Source organism: Procambarus clarkii, chromosome 47 (assembly GCF_040958095.1).
Source record: "Procambarus clarkii isolate CNS0578487 chromosome 47, FALCON_Pclarkii_2.0, whole genome shotgun sequence".
In the NCBI taxonomy this organism is placed as follows: domain Eukaryota; kingdom Metazoa; phylum Arthropoda; class Malacostraca; order Decapoda; family Cambaridae; genus Procambarus; species Procambarus clarkii.
This window is the reverse complement of record NC_091196.1, coordinates 16,534,356-16,552,469: the sequence shown is the minus strand read 5'-3', so window position 1 is coordinate 16,552,469 and position 18,114 is coordinate 16,534,356. Positions and strand designations below refer to the sequence as shown.

The window sequence follows — 18,114 nt, the reverse complement described above, 5'->3', positions numbered from 1 at the left end:
GGGGTTGAGCTCTGGCTCTTTGGTCCCGCCTCTCAACCGTCAATCAACAGGTGTACAGATTCCTGAGCCTATTGGGCTCTATCATATCTACATTTGAAACTGTGTATGGAGTCAGCCTCCACCACATCACTGCCTAATGCATTCCATCTGTCAACCACTCTGACACTAAAAAGTTCTTTCTAATATCTCTGTGGCTCATTTGGGCACTCAGTTTCCACCTGTGTCTCCTTGTGCGTGTGTCCCTTGTGTTAAATAGCCTGTCTTTATCTACCCCTGTCAATTCCTCTGAGAATCTTGTACGTGGTGATCATATCTCCCCTAACTCTTCTGTCTTCTAGCGACGTGAGGTATAATTCCTGTAGTCTCTCCTCGTAGCTCATACCTCTCAGTCCGTGTATTAGTCTGGTGGCAAACCTTTTAACTTTTTCCAGTTTGGTCTTATGCTTGACTAGATATGGACTCCATGCTGGGGCTGCATACTCCAGGATTGGTCTGACATAGGTGGTATACAAAGTTCTGAATGATTCCTTGCACAAGTGTCTAAATGCCATTCTTATGTTAGCCAACCTGGCAAATGCTGCTGATGTTATCCTCTTGATATGAGCTTCAGGGGACAGGTCTGGCGTGATGTCAACCCCCAGGTCTTTCTCACTCTCTGACTCCTGAAGTATTTCATCGCCCAAATGATACCTTGTATCTGGCCTCCTGCTCCCTACACCTATCTTCATTACATTACATATGCTTGGGTTAAACTCTAACAACCATTTGTTCGACCATTCCTTTAGTTTGTCTAGGTCTTTGCAGTGCGTGTGTATGTGTGTGTGTGTGTGTGTGTGTATGTGTGTGTGTGTGTGTGTTTGTGTGTGTGTGTTTGTGTGTGTGTGTGTGTGTGTGTGTGTGTGTGTGTGTGTGTGTGTGTGTGTGTGTGTGTGTGTGTGTGTGTGTGTGTGTGTGTGTGTGTGTGTGTGTGTGTGTGTATACTCACCTATTTGTGTCTGCAGGATCGAGCATTGGCTCTTGGATCCCGCCTTTCCAGCCATCGGTTGTTTACAGCAATGACTCCTGTCCCATTTCCCTATCATACCTGGTTTTAAAATTATGTATAGAATTTGCTTCCACAACCTGTTCCAACTGTGTAGTGTACCAATTGTGCAGTCTGCCAACTGTGCAGTCTGCCAACTGTGCAGTGTACCAACTGTGCAGTGTGCCAACTGTACAGTGTGCCAACTGTGCAGTGTGCCAACTGTGCAGTGTGCCAACTGTGCAGTGTGCCAACTGTGCTGTGCGCCAACTGTGCAGTCTGCCAACTGTGCAGTCTGCCAACTGTGCAGTCTGCCAACTGTGCAGTCTGCCAACTGTGCAGTGTACCAACTGTGCAGTGTGCCAACTGTACAGTGTGCCAACTGTGCAGTGTGCCAACTGTGCAGTCTGCCAACTGTGCAGTCTGCCAACTGTGCAGTGTACCAACTGTGCAGTGTGCCAACTGTGCAGTGTGCCAACTGTGCTGTGCGCCAACTGTGCAGTCTGCCAACTTTGCAGTCTGCCAACTGTGCAGTCTGCCAACTGTGCAGTCTGCCAACTGTGCAGTCTGCCAACTGTGCAGTGTACCAGCTGTGCAGTGTACCAACTGTGCGGTGTACCAACTGTGTAGTCTGCCAACTGTGCATTGTACCAACTGTGCGGTGTACCAACTGTGCAGTGTACCAGCTGTGCAGTGTACCAACTGTGCGGTGTACCAACTGTGTAGTGTGCCAACTGTGCATTGTACCAACTGTGCGGTGTACCAACTGTGCAGTGTACCAGCTGTGCAGTGTACTAACTGTGCGGTGTACCAACTGTGTAGTGTGCCAACTGTGCATTGTACCAACTGTGCGGTGTACCAACTGTGCGGTGTACCAACTGTGTAGTGTGCCGACTGTGCAGTGTACCAACTGTGCAGTGTACCAGCTGTGCAGTGTGCCAACTGTGCGGTGTACCAACTGTGTAGTGTGCCAACTGTGCAGTGTACCAACTGTGCAGTGTACCAGCTGTGCAGTGTACTAACTGTGCGGTGTACCAACTGTGTAGTCTGCCAACAGTGCATTGTACCAACTGTGCGGTGTACCAACTGTGCAGTGTACCAGCTGTGCAGTGTGCCAACTGTGCAGTCTACCAACTGTGCAGTCTGCCAGCTGTGCAGTCTGCCAACTGTGCAGTCTGGCAAACTGTGCAGTGTGCCAACTGTGCATTGTACTAACTGTGCAGTGTACCAACTGTGCCGTGTACCAACTGTGAAGTGTACCAACTGTGCAGTGTACCAACTGTGTAGTGTACCAACTGTGAAGTGTACCAACTGTGCAGTGTACTAACTGTGCGGTGTACCAACTGTGCAGTGTACTAACTGTGCGGTGTACCAACTGTGCAGTGTCTCTATGAAAAATAAAACAGTGACAAGTTGTAACATTTTATGATCTGAATTTACCAGAATGACAGAGTTAGTGTCTTGTGTATGGTTGGCTCAAGTGTGGTCGACGTCGACCAGGTTGGTGGCATCTACCAGCTTGGCGGCGTCGACCAGCTTGGTGGCGTCGACCAGCTTGGTGGCGTCGACCAGCTTGGTGGCGTCGATCAGCTTGGTGGCGTCGATCAGCTTGGTGGCGTCGACCAGCTTGGTGGCGTCGACCAAGTTGGGTGTCGTCGACCAGCTTGGTGGCGTCGACCAGGTTGGGTGTCGTCGACCAAGGTTGGGTGTCGTCGACCAGGTTGGTGTCGTCGACCAGGTTGAGTGTCATCGACCAGGTTGAGTGTCGTCTACCAGGTTGGTGGCGTCGACCAGGTTGGTGTCGTCGACCAGGTTGATGGCGTCGACCAGGTTGGTGTCGTCGACCAGGTTGTGTGTCGTCGACCAGCTTGGTGACGTCGACCAGGTTGAGTGTCGTCGACCAAGTTGATGTCGTCGACCAGGTTGATGTCGTCGACCAGCTTGGTGTTATTCCATCAGCGTGTCACACCAGTCCCCCCCCCCACTCTACCAGTCAACCAAGACCACCATATTTCTACCAGAGCGCAACAACCAACCGACCAGACCACGACCAGCTGTCGACCACACTACCAGCGTTAAGAGCCAGAATAAAACAACCTTTTCATAGCGAGTTGAAGAGCTTTCCAGCATCCAATATTCCCCAGAGGGTGAAGTTAAAGGCGACATTATATATACTTTCGTGGAGTGAGTGCCCAACCTGTTCTACATGTTCGTATTCTTCTTAATATATTAGTCACACTCTTGTCGAGATCTGTCATTATTTAGAAATATTCGCCAAGAGTTTGAACAATGTTTAGGTGGATTATTGTAGAAATTTAGCTGTAGGCTGATGCATAACCAATATGGCTGTAGCCTGACACATAACCAATATGGCTGTAGACTGACACATAACCAATATGGCTGCAGCCTGACACATAACCAATATGGCTGTAGACTGACACATAACCAATATGGCTGCAGCCTGACACATAACCAATATGGCTGTAGACTGACACATAACCAATATGGCTGTAGACTGACACATTAACCAATATGGCTGTAGGCTGATGCATAACCAATATGGCTGTAGACTAACACATAACCAATATGGCTGTAGGCTGATGCATAACTAATATGACTGTAGGCTGGTGCATAACCAATATGGCTGTAGACTGACACATAACCAATATGGCTGTAGGCTGATGCATAACTAATATGGCTGTAGGCTGGTGCATAACCAATATGGCTGTAGCCTGACACATAACCAATATGGCTGCAGCCTGACACATAACCAATATGGTTGTAGACTAACACATAACCAATATGGCTGTAGACTAACACATAACCAATATGGCTGTAGACTGACACATAACCAATATGGCTGTAGGCTGATGCATAACCAATATGGCTGTAGGCTGATGCATAACCAATAGGGCTGTAGACTAACACATAACCAATATGGCTGTAGGCTGACACATAACCAATATGGCTGTAGGCTGATGCATAACCAATATGGCTGTAGGCTGATGCATAACCAATATGGCTGTAGGCTGATGCATAACCAATATGGCTGTAGCCTGACACATAACCAATATGGCTGTAGACTGACACATAACCAATATGGCTGTAGTCTGACACATAACCAATATGGCTGTAGACTGACACATAACCAATATGGCTGCAGCCTGACACATAACCAATATGGCTGTAGACTAACACATAACCAATATGGCTGTAGACTGACACATAACCAATATGGCTGTAGACTGACACATAACCAATATGGCTGTAGGCTGATGCATAACCAATATGGCTGTAGGCTGATGCATAACCAATATGGCTGTAGCCTGACATATAACCAATATGGCTGTAGCCTGACACATAACCAATATGGCTGTAGTCTAACACATAACCAATATGGCTGTAGACTAACACATAACCAATATGGCTGTAGACTGACACATAACCAATATGGCTGTAGGCTGATGCATAACCAATATGGCTGTAGGCTGATGCATAACCAATATGGCTGTAGGCTGATGCATAACCAATATGGCTGTAGGCTGATGCATAACCAATATGGCTGTAGCCTGACACATAACCAATATGGCTGTAGACTGACACATAACCAATATGGCTGTAGGCTGATGCATAACCAATATGGCTGTAGCCTGACACATAACCAATATGGCTGTAGACTGACACATAACCAATATGGCTGTAGGCTGATGCATAACCAATATGGTTGTAGCCTGACAAATAACCAATATGGCTGTAGACTGACACATAACCAATATGGCTGTAGACTGACACATTAACCAATATGGCTGTAGACTGACACATAACCAATATGGCTGTAGACTAACACATAACCAATATGGCTGTAGACTAACACATAACCAATATGGCTGTAGACTGACACATAACCAATATGGCTGTAGGCTGATGCATAACCAATATGGCTGTAGGCTGATGCATAACCAATATGGCTGTAGGCTGACACATAATCAATATGGCTGTAGGCTGATGCATAACCAATATGGCTGTAGACTAACACATAACCAATATGGCTGTAGACTAACACATAACCAATATGGCTGTAGACTGACACATAACCAATATGGCTGTAGGCTGATGCATAACCAATATGGCTGTAGGCTGATGCATAACCAATATGGCTGTAGACTAACACATAACCAATATGGCTGTAGACTGACACATAACCAATATGGCTGTAGCCTGACACATAACCAATATGGCTGTAGACTGACACATTAACCAATATGGCTGCAGCCTGACACATAACCAATATGGCTGTAGACTGACACATAACCAATATGGCTGTAGACTAACACATAACCAATATGGCTGTAGACTAACACATAACCAATATGGCTGTAGACTGAAACATAACCAATATGGCTGTAGACTGACACATAACCAATATGGCTGTAGACTGACACATAACCAATATGGCTGTAGACTAACACATAACGAATATGGCTGTAGCCTGACACATAACCAATATGGCTGTAGACTGACACATTAACCAATATGGCTGCAGCCTGACACATAACCAATATGGCTGTAGACTGACACATAACCAATATGGCTGTAGACTGACACATAACCAATATGGCTGTAGACTGACACATAACCAATATGGCTGTAGACTGACACATAACCAATATGGCTGTAGACTAACACATACTCAATATGGCTATAAGACGTCCCACGCACTAACCCATAACCAATATAACCAGTATTACCACCAGGGCCCATCAAGGACATCCCGCCTGGGAATGTCGCCAGAGGGGCATATTCCAGGATTGATTTCAGTGGAAATATTACAGGAATATATGGAGCGGGAATATCGCAGCTCACGCCAGCATCCCGACATATGAGATGTGATCTTCAAAGTGATGCAATCATGTACACAGTCGTAGTTTTTCCTGGGAGCATCACCCTGCTCTGGGAGCGTGTTGGTGAGGCGTGTGTGTGTGTGTGTGTGTGTGTGTGTGTGTGTGTGTGTGTGTGTGTGTGTGTGTGTGTGTGTGTGTGTGTGTGTGTGTGTGTGTGTGTGTGTGTGTGTGTGTGTGTGTGTGTGTGTGTGTGTGTGTGTAGGGAGGGTAACCGAACCTCTCCGTAAAGGTTTCGGAATGATTTCGTTGGAGCTCAATCGACGGGGGACTCCATCTTCACCTGACACTGCTTCTCATCACTGGAGTCATTCTCACGTCTCTCTGTCGTCCCACACTTAAAGGTTTAGTGAGGCTAGCCGCTAGCGTCTTAACCTTCTATTACAAACAAAAAGACCTGCCGATACAGGATACAGGATACAGGATACAGGATACAGGATACATATGATGACTACATATATCAGTCCGTCCTCCTAAGGTTCCCCCCAACTTCCAGAAAACGGACAATTTAAAGTGGTCTCTCCTAACCTACCAGAGGACCCCCAACAGAAAACGGGACAGTCCGTCACTTTCGCCAGCCGCTTCCATTGTCTAGTACGACGATTGTCGGCCGTATGCGTCACATACGGCCGACAATCACAAAACAATCGTATGTGACGTATGCGTCACATACGTCGCAAAAGCGACGTTCTTTGCAAGAAGACTGGTCGTATGGTGAGGGGATATTATAACTAATGGACTTAAACATCTATTAACCATGTGAATAATAGGTAATAGTCCTGAGAGAGGTGATGACGGGTGGAGGGAGACTAATGGTCACGTCTTAATGATACCTCATATACCTCACCTCATGTCACCTCACATCATGTCACCTCACATCATGTCACCTCACATCATGTCACCTCACGTCATGTCACCTCACGTCATGTCACCTCACATCATGTCACCTCCCATCATGTCACCTCACATCATGTCACCTCACATGTCACCTCACATCATGTCACCTCACGTCATGTCACCTCACCTCATGTCACCTCACATGTCACCTCACATCATGTCACCTCACGTCATGTCACCTCACGTCATGTCACCTCACCTCATGTCACCTCACATGTCACCTCACATCATGTCACCTCACGTCATGTCACCTCACGTCATGTCACCTCACATCATGTCACCTCCCATCAAGTCACCTCACATCATGTCACCTCACATGTCACTTCACATGTCACCTCACATGTCACCTCACATCATGTCACCTCACACGTCACCTCACATCATGTCACCTCCCATCATGTCACGTCACATCATGTCACCTCACCTCATGTCACCTCACCTCATGTCACCTCACATCATGCCACCTCACATCATGTCACCTCACATGTCACCTCACATCATGTCACCTCACATGTCACCTCACATGTCACCTCACATCATGTCACCTCACATGTCACCTCACATATGTGACCCCGAGGAGAACAATTTATATACAGTTCACGTTTTTCTAATACACTCCACTCAATAACATAAATTAAATTTAATGAATTACCTGCTGGGAAATTTGGCACACGTATGATAACACGTCAGTATGATAACATGTCAGTATGATAACATGTCAGTATGATAACATGTCAGTATGATAACATGTCAGTATGATAACATGTCAGTATGATAACATGTTAGTATGATAACACGTCAGTATGATAACATGAGGATACACGTGAGGAATTTGTATACAAATTAGAAACATTTGAGAATTATATCACAAATGAAGCAGATTAATATTAATTATATAATGGAGGTCAGCAGGAGTGACCCCCTCTGAGGTCAGCAGGTGTGACCCCCTCTGAGGTCAGGGGTCAGCAGGAGTGACCCCCTCTGAGGTCAGGGGTCAGCAGGTGTGACCCCCTCTGAGGTCAGGGGTCAGCAGGAGTGACCCCCTCTTAGGTCAGGGGTCAGCAGGAGTGACCCCCTCTGAGGTCAGGGGTCAGCAGGAGTGACCCCCTCTGAGGTCAGGGGTCAGCAGGTGTGACCCCCTCTGAGGTCAGGGGTCAGCAGGAGTGACCCCCTCTGAGGTCAGGGGTCAGCAGGAGTGACCCCCTCTGAGGTCAGGGGTCAGCAGGAGTGACCCCCTCTGAGGTCAGGGGTCAGCAGGCGTGACCCCCTCTGAGGTCAGGGGTCAGCAGGTGAGACCCCCTCTGAGGTCAGGGGTCAGCAGGAGTGACCCCCTCTGAGGTCAGGGGTCAGCAGGTGTGACCCCCTCTGAGGTCGTGGGTCAGCAGGTGTGACCCCTTCTGAGGTCAGGGGTCAGCAGGAGTGACCCCCTCTGAAGTCAGGGGTCAGCAGGAGTGACCCCTTCTGTTAGGGGTCAGCAGGAGTGACCCCTTCTGAGGTCAGGGGTCAGCAGGAGTGACCCCCTCTGAGGTCAGGGCTCACCAGGAGGGACCCCTTCTGAGGTCAGGGGTCAGCAGGAGTGACCCCTTCTAAGGTCAGGGGTCAGCAGGAGTGACCCCCTCTGAGGTCAGGGCTCACCAGGAGGGACCTCTTCTGAGGTCAAGGGTCAGCAGGAGTAACACCCCTCCCCCTTGACCCCAGAGAGGGGTCACATATCACCCCGATAGCTTTCCCATCTCAAGCACATATGACAATTCCACCCATCTGTAAACATTATTTTACAACATTTAACTTACCAACATTTTCCTTAACCACTTTTACAATGCCGACATTTTACACCAGTTTTACACGCCTCAATTTTTGGTGAATAATTGACTCGCTTTTGTTCCAGTAGCCCCTCGGAAATTAATAAAAGCTGCCATGAGACTGAAACTTATATGGAAATTGCGTGAGCTGGGAGGAGCTTTTGTCATGGCAGGAAGCAGTTTGTTCAGGTGAAATATGCAGCCAGCCCTTTAGTCCCCTACTGTTAAAAATTTAAATGTTTTCACGGCATGCCACTAAAAATTCAGGGGAGTTAAAACAATTTTTTATTTCCAAAATTGTTGCTGGACTCTGAGAGGCGATACAGGGAGTTTTTTCTGGGCTGGAATGTTGGCTGGATAGTTCTGTAATGTTGTGTGGTGTGTGTGTTAAGTGTTGTGTTGTGTGGTGTGTTGTGTTAAGTGTTGTGTGGTGTGGTGTGTTAAGTGTTGTGTGGTGTGGTGTGTGTGTTAAGTGTTGTGTGGTGTGGTGTGTTGTGTTATGTGTTGTGTTGTGTGGTGTGTTGTGTTTAGTGTTGTGTTGTGTGGTGTGTTAAGTGTTGTGTTGTGTGGTGTGTTGTGTTAAGTGTTGTGTTGTGTGGTGTGTGTGTTAAGTGTTGTGTTGTGTGGTGTGGTGTGTTGTGTTTAGTGTTGTGTTGTGTGTTGTGTGGTGTTGTGTGGTGTGTGTGTTAAGTGTTGTGTGGTGTGTGTGTTAAGTGTTGTGTTGTGTGGTGTGGTGTGTGTGTTAAGTGTTGTGTTGTGTGGTGTGTTGTGTGGTGTGTTGTGTGGTGTGTGTGTTAAGTGTTGTGTTGTGTGGTGTGGTGTGTGTGTTGTGTTGTGTGGTGTGTGTGTTAAGTGTTGTGTTGTGTGGTGTGTTGTGTTGTGTGGTGTGGTGTGTTGTGTTAAGTGTTGTGTTGTGTGGTGTGTGTGTTAAGTGTTGTGTTGTGTGGTGTGTTGTGTTTAGTGTTGTGTGGTGTGTGTGTTAAGTGTTGTGTTGTGTGGTGTGTGTGTTGTGTTGTGTGGTGTGTTGTGTTAAGTGTTGTGTTGTGTGGTGTGTTGTGTTAAGTGTTGTGTTGTGTGGTGTGTGTGTTAAGTGTTGTGTTGTGTGGTGTGTGTGTTAAGTGTTGTGTTGTGTGGTGTGTGTGTTAAGTGTTGTGTGGTGTGGTGTGTGTGTTAAGTGTTGTGTTGTGTGGTGTGTTGTGTGGTGTGTTGTGTTTAGTGTTGTGTTGTGTTTAGTGTTGTGTTGTGTGGTGTGTTGTGTTAAGTGTTGTGTTAAGTGTTGTGTTGTGTTTAGTGTTGTGTGGTGTGGTGTGTGTGTTAAGTGTTGTGTTGTGTGGTGTGTTAAGTGTTGTGTTGTGTGGTGTGTTGTGTTAAGTGTTGTGTGGTGTGGTGTGTTGTGTTAAGTGTTGTGTGGTGTGTTGTGTTAAGTGTTGTGTGGTGTGGTGTGTGTGTTAAGTGTTGTGTGGTGTGTGTGTTAAGTGTTGTGTTGTGTGGTGTGTTGTGTTTAGTGTTGTGTGGTGTGGTGTGTGTGTTAAGTGTTGTGTGGTGTGTTGTGTTGTGTTAAGTGTTGTGTTGTGTGGTGTGTTAAGTGTTGTGTTGTGTGGTGTGTTGTGTTAAGTGTTGTGTGGTGTGGTGTGTTGTGTTAAGTGTTGTGTGGTGTGTTGTGTTAAGTGTTGTGTGGTGTGGTGTGTGTGTTAAGTGTTGTGTGGTGTGTGTGTTAAGTGTTGTGTTGTGTGGTGTGTTGTGTTTAGTGTTGTGTGGTGTGTTAAGTGTTGTGTTGTGTGGTGTGTTGTGTTTAGTGTTGTGTGGTGTGTTGTGTTTAGTGTTGTGTGGTGTGTTGTGTTGTGTTAAGTGTTGTGTTGTGTGGTGTGTTGTGTTTAGTGTTGTGTGGTGTGGTGTGTTAAGTGTTGTGTTGTGTGGTGTGTGTGTTAAGTGTTGTGTTGTGTGGTGTGTTGTGTTTAGTGTTGTGTGGTGTGGTGTGTTAAGTGTTGTGTTGTGTGGTGTGTGTGTTGTGTTGTGTGGTGTGGTGTGTTGTGTTAAGTGTTGTGTTGTGTGGTGTGTGTGTTAAGTGTTGTGTTGTGTGGTGTGTTGTGTTTAGTGTTGTGTGGTGTGTGTGTTAAGTGTTGTGTTGTGTGGTGTGTGTGTTAAGTGTTGTGTTGTGTGGTGTGTGTGTTAAGTGTTGTGTTGTGTGGTGTGTTGTGTTAAGTGTTGTGTTGTGTTGTGTGTGTGTTAAGTGTTGTGTTGTGTGGTGTGTGTGTTAAGTGTTGTGTTGTGTGGTGTGTGTGTTAAGTGTTGTGTTGTGTGGTGTGTGTGTTAAGTGTTGTGTTGTGTGGTGTGTTGTGTTAAGTGTTGTGTTGTGTTGTGTGTGTGTTAAGTGTTGTGTTGTGTGGTGTGTGTGTTTAGTGTTGTGTTGTGTGGTGTGTGTGTTAAGTGTTGTGTTGTGTGGTGTGTGTGTTAAGTGTTGTGTTGTGTGGTGTGTGTGTTAAGTGTTGTGTTGTGTGGTGTGTTGTGTTAAGTGTTGTGTTGTGTGGTGTGTGTGTTAAGTGTTGTGTTGTGTGGTGTGTGTGTTAAGTGTTGTGTTGTGTGGTGTGTTGTGTTTAGTGTTGTGTGGTGTGGTGTGTTAAGTGTTGTGTTGTGTGGTGTGTGTGTTAAGTGTTGTGTTTAGTGTTGTGTGGTGTGGTGTGTTGTGTTGTGTTGTGTGGTGTGTTGTGTTTAGTGTTGTGTGGTGTGTTGTGTTGTGTTGTGTGGTGTGTTGTGTTTAGTGTTGTGTGGTGTGGTGTGTTAAGTGTTGTGTTGTGTGGTGTGTGTGTTAAGTGTTGTGTGGTGTGGTGTGTTGTGTTGTGTGGTGTGTTGTGTTGTGTGGTGTGGTGTGTTAAGTGTTGTGTTGTGTGGTGTGTGTGTTAAGTGTTGTGTGGTGTGGTGTGTTGTGTTGTGTGGTGTGTTGTGTTGTGTTGTGTGTTGTGTTGTGTTGTGTGGTGTGTTGTGTTGTGTTGTGTGGTGTGTTGTGTTGTGTTGTGTGGTGTGTTGTGTTGTGTTGTGTGGTGTGGTGTGTTAAGTGTTGTGTTGTGTGGTGTGTTGTGTTGTGTGGTGTGTGTGTTAAGTGTTGTGTGGTGTGGTGTGTTGTGTTGTGTGGTGTGTTGTGTTGTGTTGTGTGTTGTGTTAAGTGTTGTGTTGTGTGGTGTGTTGTGTTAAGTGTTGTGTTGTGTGGTGTGTGTGTTAAGTGTTGTGTTGTGTGGTGTGTGTGTTAAGTGTTGTGTTGTGTGGTGTGTTGTGTTGTGTTAAGTGTTGTGTTGTGTTGTGTGGTGTGTTAAGTGTTGTGTTGTGTGGTGTGTTGTGTTAAGTGTTGTGTTGTGTGGTGTGTGTGTTAAGTGTTGTGTTGTGTGGTGTGTGTGTTAAGTGTTGTGTGGTGTGGTGTGTTGTGTTGTGTGGTGTGTTGTGTTGTGTTGTGTGGTGTGTTGTGTTGTGTTGTGTGGTGTGTTGTGTTTAGTGTTGTGTTGTGTGGTGTGTTAAGTGTTGTGTTGTGTGGTGTGTGTGTTAAGTGTTGTGTGGTGTGGTGTGTTGTGTTGTGTGGTGTGTTGTGTTGTGTTGTGTGGTGTGTTGTGTTGTGTTGTGTGGTGTGTTGTGTTTAGTGTTGTGTTGTGTGTTGTGTTAAGTGTTGTGTTGTGTGGTGTGTGTGTTAAGTGTTGTGTTGTGTGGTGTGTGTGTTAAGTGTTGTGTGGTGTGGTGTGTTGTGTTGTGTGGTGTGTTGTGTTGTGTTGTGTGGTGTGTTAAGTGTTGTGTTGTGTGGTGTGTTGTGTTGTGTTGTGTTGTGTGGTGTGTTGTGTTTAGTGTTGTGTTGTGTGGTGTGTTAAGTGTTGTGTTGTGTGGTGTGTTGTGTTTAGTGTTGTGTTGTGTGGTGTGTTAAGTGTTGTGTTGTGTGGTGTGGTGTGTTGTGTTGTGTTTAGTGTTGTGTTGTGTGGTGTGTGTGTTAAGTGTTGTGTTGTGTGGTGTGTTAAGTGTTGTGTTGTGTGGTGTGTTGTGTTAAGTGTTGTGTTGTGTGGTGTGTTAAGTGTTGTGTTGTGTGGTGTGTTGTGTTGTGTTAAGTGTTGTGTTGTGTGGTGTGTTAAGTGTTGTGTTTAGTGTTGTGTTGTGTTAAGTGTTGTGTTGTGTGGTGTGTTGTGTTTAGTGTTGTGTTGTGTGTTGTGTTGTGTTAAGTGTTGTGTTGTGTGGTGTGTTGTGTTTAGTGTTGTGTGGTGTGGTGTGTGTGTTAAGTGTTGTGTTGTGTGGTGTGTTGTGTTTAGTGTTGTGTGGTGTGTGTGTTAAGTGTTGTGTTGTGTGGTGTGTTGTGTGGTGTGTGTGTTAAGTGTTGTGTTGTGTGGTGTGTTGTGTGGTGTGTTTAGTGTTGTGTGGTGTGTTGTGTGGTGTGTTGTGTTGTGTTAAGTGTTGTGTTGTGTGGTGTGTTGTGTGGTGTGGTGTGTTGTGTTAAGTGTTGTGTTATGTGGTGTGTTGTGTTAAGTGTTGTGTTGTGTGGTGTGTTGTGTTGTGTTAAGTGTTGTGTTGTGTGGTGTGTTGTGTGGTGTGTTTAGTGTTGTGTGGTGTGTTGTGTTGTGTTAAGTGTTGTGTTGTGTGGTGTGTTGTGTTGTGTTAAGTGTTGTGTTGTGTGGTGTGTTGTGTGGTGTGTTGTGTTAAGTGTTGTGTTGTGTGGTGTGTTGTGTTGTGTTAAGTGTTGTGTTGTGTGGTGTGTTGTGTTAAGTGTTGTGTTATGTGGTGTGGTGTGTTGTGTTAAGTGTTGTGTTATGTGGTGTGTTGTGTTGTGTTAAGTGTTGTGTTATGTGGTGTGGTGTGTTGTGTTAAGTGTTGTGTGGTGTGGTGTGTTGTGTTAAGTGTTGTGTTGTGTGGTGTGTTGTGTTGTGTTAAGTGTTGTGTTGTGTGGTGTGTTGTGTTGTGTTAAGTGTTGTGTTGTGTGGTGTGTTGTGTGGTGTGTTGTGTGGTGTGTTGTGTGGTGTGTTGTGTTTAGTGTTGTGTGGTGTGTTGTGTTGTGTTAAGTGTTGTGTTGTGTGGTGTGTTGTGTTTAGTGTTGTGTGGTGTGTTGTGTTGTGTTAAGTGTTGTGGTGTGTGGTGTGTTGTGTTAAGTGTTGTGTTATGTGGTGTGTTGTGTTGTGTTAAGTGTTGTGTTGTGTGGTGTGTTGTGTGGTGTGTTGTGTTTAGTGTTGTGTGGTGTGTTGTGTTGTGTTAAGTGTTGTGTTGTGTGGTGTGTTGTGTGGTGTGTTGTGTTAAGTGTTGTGTTGTGTGGTGTGTTGTGTTAAGTGTTGTGTTGTGTTTAGTGTTGTGTGGTGTGGTGTGTTGTGTTAAGTGTTGTGTTGTGTGGTGTGGTGTGTTAAGTGTTGTGTTGTGTGGTGTGTTGTGTTAAGTGTTGTGTTGTGTTTAGTGTTGTGTGGTGTGGTGTGTTGTGTTAAGTGTTGTGTTGTGTGGTGTGGTGTGTTTAGTGTTGTGTGGTGTGTTGTGTTGTGTTAAGTGTTGTGTTGTGTGGTGTGTTGTGTGGTGTGTTGTGTTAAGTGTTGTGTGGTGTGTTAAGTGTTGTGTTGTGTGGTGTGTTGTGTTAAGTGTTGTGTGGTGTGGTGTGTTGTGTTAAGTGTTGTGTTGTGTGGTGTGGTGTGTTAAGTGTTGTGTTGTGTGGTGTGTGTGTTGTGTTGTGTTGTGTGGTGTGTTGTGTGGTGTGTTAAGTGTTGTGTTGTGTGGTGTGGTGTGTTAAGTGTTGTGTTGTGTGGTGTGGTGTGTTAAGTGTTGTGTTGTGTGGTGTGTGTGTTGTGTTGTGTGGTGTGGTGTGTTAAGTGTTGTGTTGTGTTGTGTTAAGTGTTGTGTTGTGTGGTGTGTGTGTTGTGTTGTGTTGTGTGTTGTGTTTAGTGTTGTGTTGTGTGGTGTGTTAAGTGTTGTGTTGTGTGGTGTGTTGTGTTTAGTGTTGTGTTGTGTGGTGTGTGTGTTAAGTGTTGTGTTGTGTGGTGTGTTGTGTTTAGTGTTGTGTTGTGTGGTGTGTTGTGTTTAGTGTTGTGTGGTGTGTTGTGTTTAGTGTTGTGTGGTGTGTTGTGTTAAGTGTTGTGTTGTGTGGTGTGTTGTGTTAAGTGTTGTGTTGTGTGGTGTGTTGTGTTTAGTGTTGTGTGGTGTGTGTGTTAAGTGTTGTGTTGTGTGGTGTTGTGTGTTAAGTGTTGTGTTGTGTGGTGTGTTGTGTGTTAAGTGTTGTGTGGTGTGTGTGTTAAGTGTTGTGTTGTGTGGTGTGTTGTGTGTTAAGTGTTGTGTGGTGTGTGTGTTGTGTGTTAAGTGTTGTGTTGTGTGGTGTGTTGTGTGTTAAGTGTTGTGTGGTGTGGTGTGGTGACGAAAGCCACCCAAGACGACCCCCGACTAACAAAAGCCACCCAAGACGACCCCCGACTAACAAAAGCCACCCAAGACGACCCCCAACTAACAAAAGCCACCCAAGACGACCCCCGACTAACAAAAGCCACCCAGGACGACCCCCGACTAACAAAAGCCACCCAGGACGACCCCCGACTAACAAAAGCCACCCAGGACGACCCCGACTAACAAAAGCCAACCAGGACGACCCCGACTAACAAAAGCCACCCAAGACGACCCCGACTAACAAAAGCCACCCAGGACGACCCCCGACTAACAAAAGCCACCCAGGACGACCCCAACTAACAAAAGCCACCCAGGACGACCCCCGACTAACAAAAGCCACCCAGGACGACCCCAACTAACAAAAGCCACCCAGGACGACCCCAACTAACAAAAGCCACCCAGGACGACCCCCGACTAACAAAAGCCACCCAGGACGACCCCCGACTAACAAAAGCCACCCAAGACGACCCCCGACTAACAAAAGCCACCCAAGACGACCCCCAACTAACAAAAGCCACCCAGGACGACCCCGACTAACAAAAGCCACCCAAGACGACCCCGACTAACAAAAGCCAACCAGGACGCCCCCGACTAAGAAAAGCCACCCAGGACGACCCCCGACTAACAAAAGCCACCCAGGACGACCCCCGACTAACAAAAGCCACCCAGAACGACCCCGACTAACAAAAGCCACCAGTGTCAAAACAGCCCCTCCTCCTCCTCCTTGCGCTGTTTTGGGAGTACTTACATTAACTATGATCACCATAGTACATATATCTACTTACAACGATATTAGAAAGTACAAATATGAACTATTGAGTCGGACAAACCGTAAAACTATTGTTTACTTGTGTGTCTTTGACAAAGTACCCTAGCCTAACCTCCCTCGGCCTAGTACACGATATCTGAGGCCCCTAGTATAGTACGTTTGTGTACTATATTAGGCCTTGGGATATTTAATGCTAGTTTCTTAGCTTCTATTATTTGAAAAGAATATCCTTTACTAGTCCCTAAACGACTATTTGTAAGCTAAGAAAGTACGAATTTGTGACTATTGGCGATAGTCACAATAGGTACTATCTAAAGAGGATGACGGGTGGGGTAAAATATATGTACTTATAGACATAGATGGTTTGATATAGAGCGCTCTAACACAGGGTGCTCTAACCCAGGGTGCTCTAACCCAGGGTGCTCTAACACAGGGCGCTCTAACACAGGGCGTTCTAACACAGGGCGCTCTAACACAGGACGCTCTAACACAGGGCGCTCTAACACAGGGCGCTCTAACACAGGGCGCTCTAACAAAGGGCGCTCTAACACAGGGCGCACTAACACAGGGTGCTCTAACACAGGGCGCTCTAACACAACGCGCTCTAACACAGGGCGCTCTAACACAGGGCGCTCTAACACAGGGCGCACTAACACAGGGTGCTCTAACACAGGGTGCTCTAACACAGGGCGCTCTAACACAGGGAGCTCTAACACAGGACGCTCTAACACAGGGCGCTCTAACACAGGGCGCTCTAACACAGGGCGCACTAACACAGGGCGCTCTAACACAGGGTGCTCTAACACAGGGCGCACTAACACAGGGTGCTCTAACACAGGGCGCTCTAACAAAGGGAGCTCTAACACAGGGCGCACTAACACAGGGTGCTCTAACACAGGGCGCACTAACACAGGGTGCTCTAACACAGGGCGCACTAACACAGGGCGCTCTAACACAGGGTGCTCTAACACAGGGTGCTCTAACACAGGATGCTCTAACACAGGGCGCACTAACACAGGGCGCTCTAACACAGGGTGCTCTAACACAGGGTGCTCTAACACAGGACGCACTAACACAGGGTGCTCTAACACAGGGTGCTCTAACACAGGGCGCACTAACACAGGGCGCTCTAACACAGGGTGCTCTAACACAGGGCGCACTAACACAGGGTGCTCTAACACAGGGCGCACTAACACAGGGTGCTCTAACACAGGGCGCACTAACACAGGACGCTCTAACACAGGGTGCTCTAACACAGGGTGCTCTAACACAGGGTGCTCTAACACAGGGTGCTCTAACACAGAACGCTCTAACACAGGGTGCTCTAACACAGGACGCTCTAACACAGGACGCTCTAACACAGGGTGCTCTAACACAGGACGCTCTAACACAGGGTGCTCTAACACAGGGCGCTCTAACACAGGGTGCTCTAACACAGGACGCTCTAACACAGGGTGCTCTAACACAGGGCGCACTAACACAGGGTGCTCTAACACAGGGTGCTCTAACACAGGGCGCACTAACACAAGGCGCACTAACACAGGACGCACTAACACAGGACGCACTAACACAGGACGCACTAACACAGGGCGCACTAACACAGGGTGCTCTAACACAGGACGCACTAACACAGGACGCACTAACACAGGGCGCACTAACACAGGGTGCTCTAACACAGGACGCACTAACACAGGACGCACTAACACAGGGCGCACTAACACAGGGTGCTCTAACACAGGACGCACTAACACAGGGCGCTCTAACACAGGGTGCTCTAACACAGGGTGCTCTAACACAGGGTGCTCTAACACAGGACGCACTAACACAGGGTGCTCTAACACAGGGTGCTCTAACACAGGGCGCTCTAACACAGGGTGCTCTAACACAGGGCGCACTAACACAGGGTGCTCTAACACAGGGTGCTCTAACACAGGGCGCTCTAACACAGGGTGCTCTAACACAGGGTGCTCTAACACAGGGTGCTCTAACACAGGGCGCACTAACACAGGGTGCTCTAACACAGGGCGCTCTAACACAGGGTGCTCTAACACAGGGTGCTCTAACACAGGGTGCTCTAACACAGGGCGCTCTACCACAGGGTGCTCTAACACAGGGCGCACTAACACAGGGTGCTCTAACACAGGGTGCTCTAACACAGGGCGCACTAACACAGGGTGCTCTAACACAGGGTGCTCTAACACAGGGCGCTCTAACACAGGGTGCTCTAACACAGGGTGCTCTAACACAGGGTGCTCTAACACAGGGCGCACTAACACAGGGTGCTCTAACACAGGGTGCTCTAACACAGGGCGCTCTAACACAGGGTGCTCTAACACAGGGTGCTCTAACACAGGG

At 47.1% G+C, this 18,114-nt stretch overlaps 1 protein-coding gene across 1 annotated transcript; it reads left to right on the top strand.

The window, feature by feature from the left end:
* The first annotated feature begins 1,098 nt into the window (after positions 1–1,098).
* Positions 1,099–2,043, top strand: LOC138350845 (uncharacterized). The gene has a single exon (XM_069302284.1). The coding sequence runs from the start codon at positions 1,099–1,101 to the stop codon at positions 2,041–2,043; it is 945 nt and encodes a 314-aa protein (XP_069158385.1).
* The last annotated feature ends 16,071 nt before the right edge of the window (positions 2,044–18,114 follow it).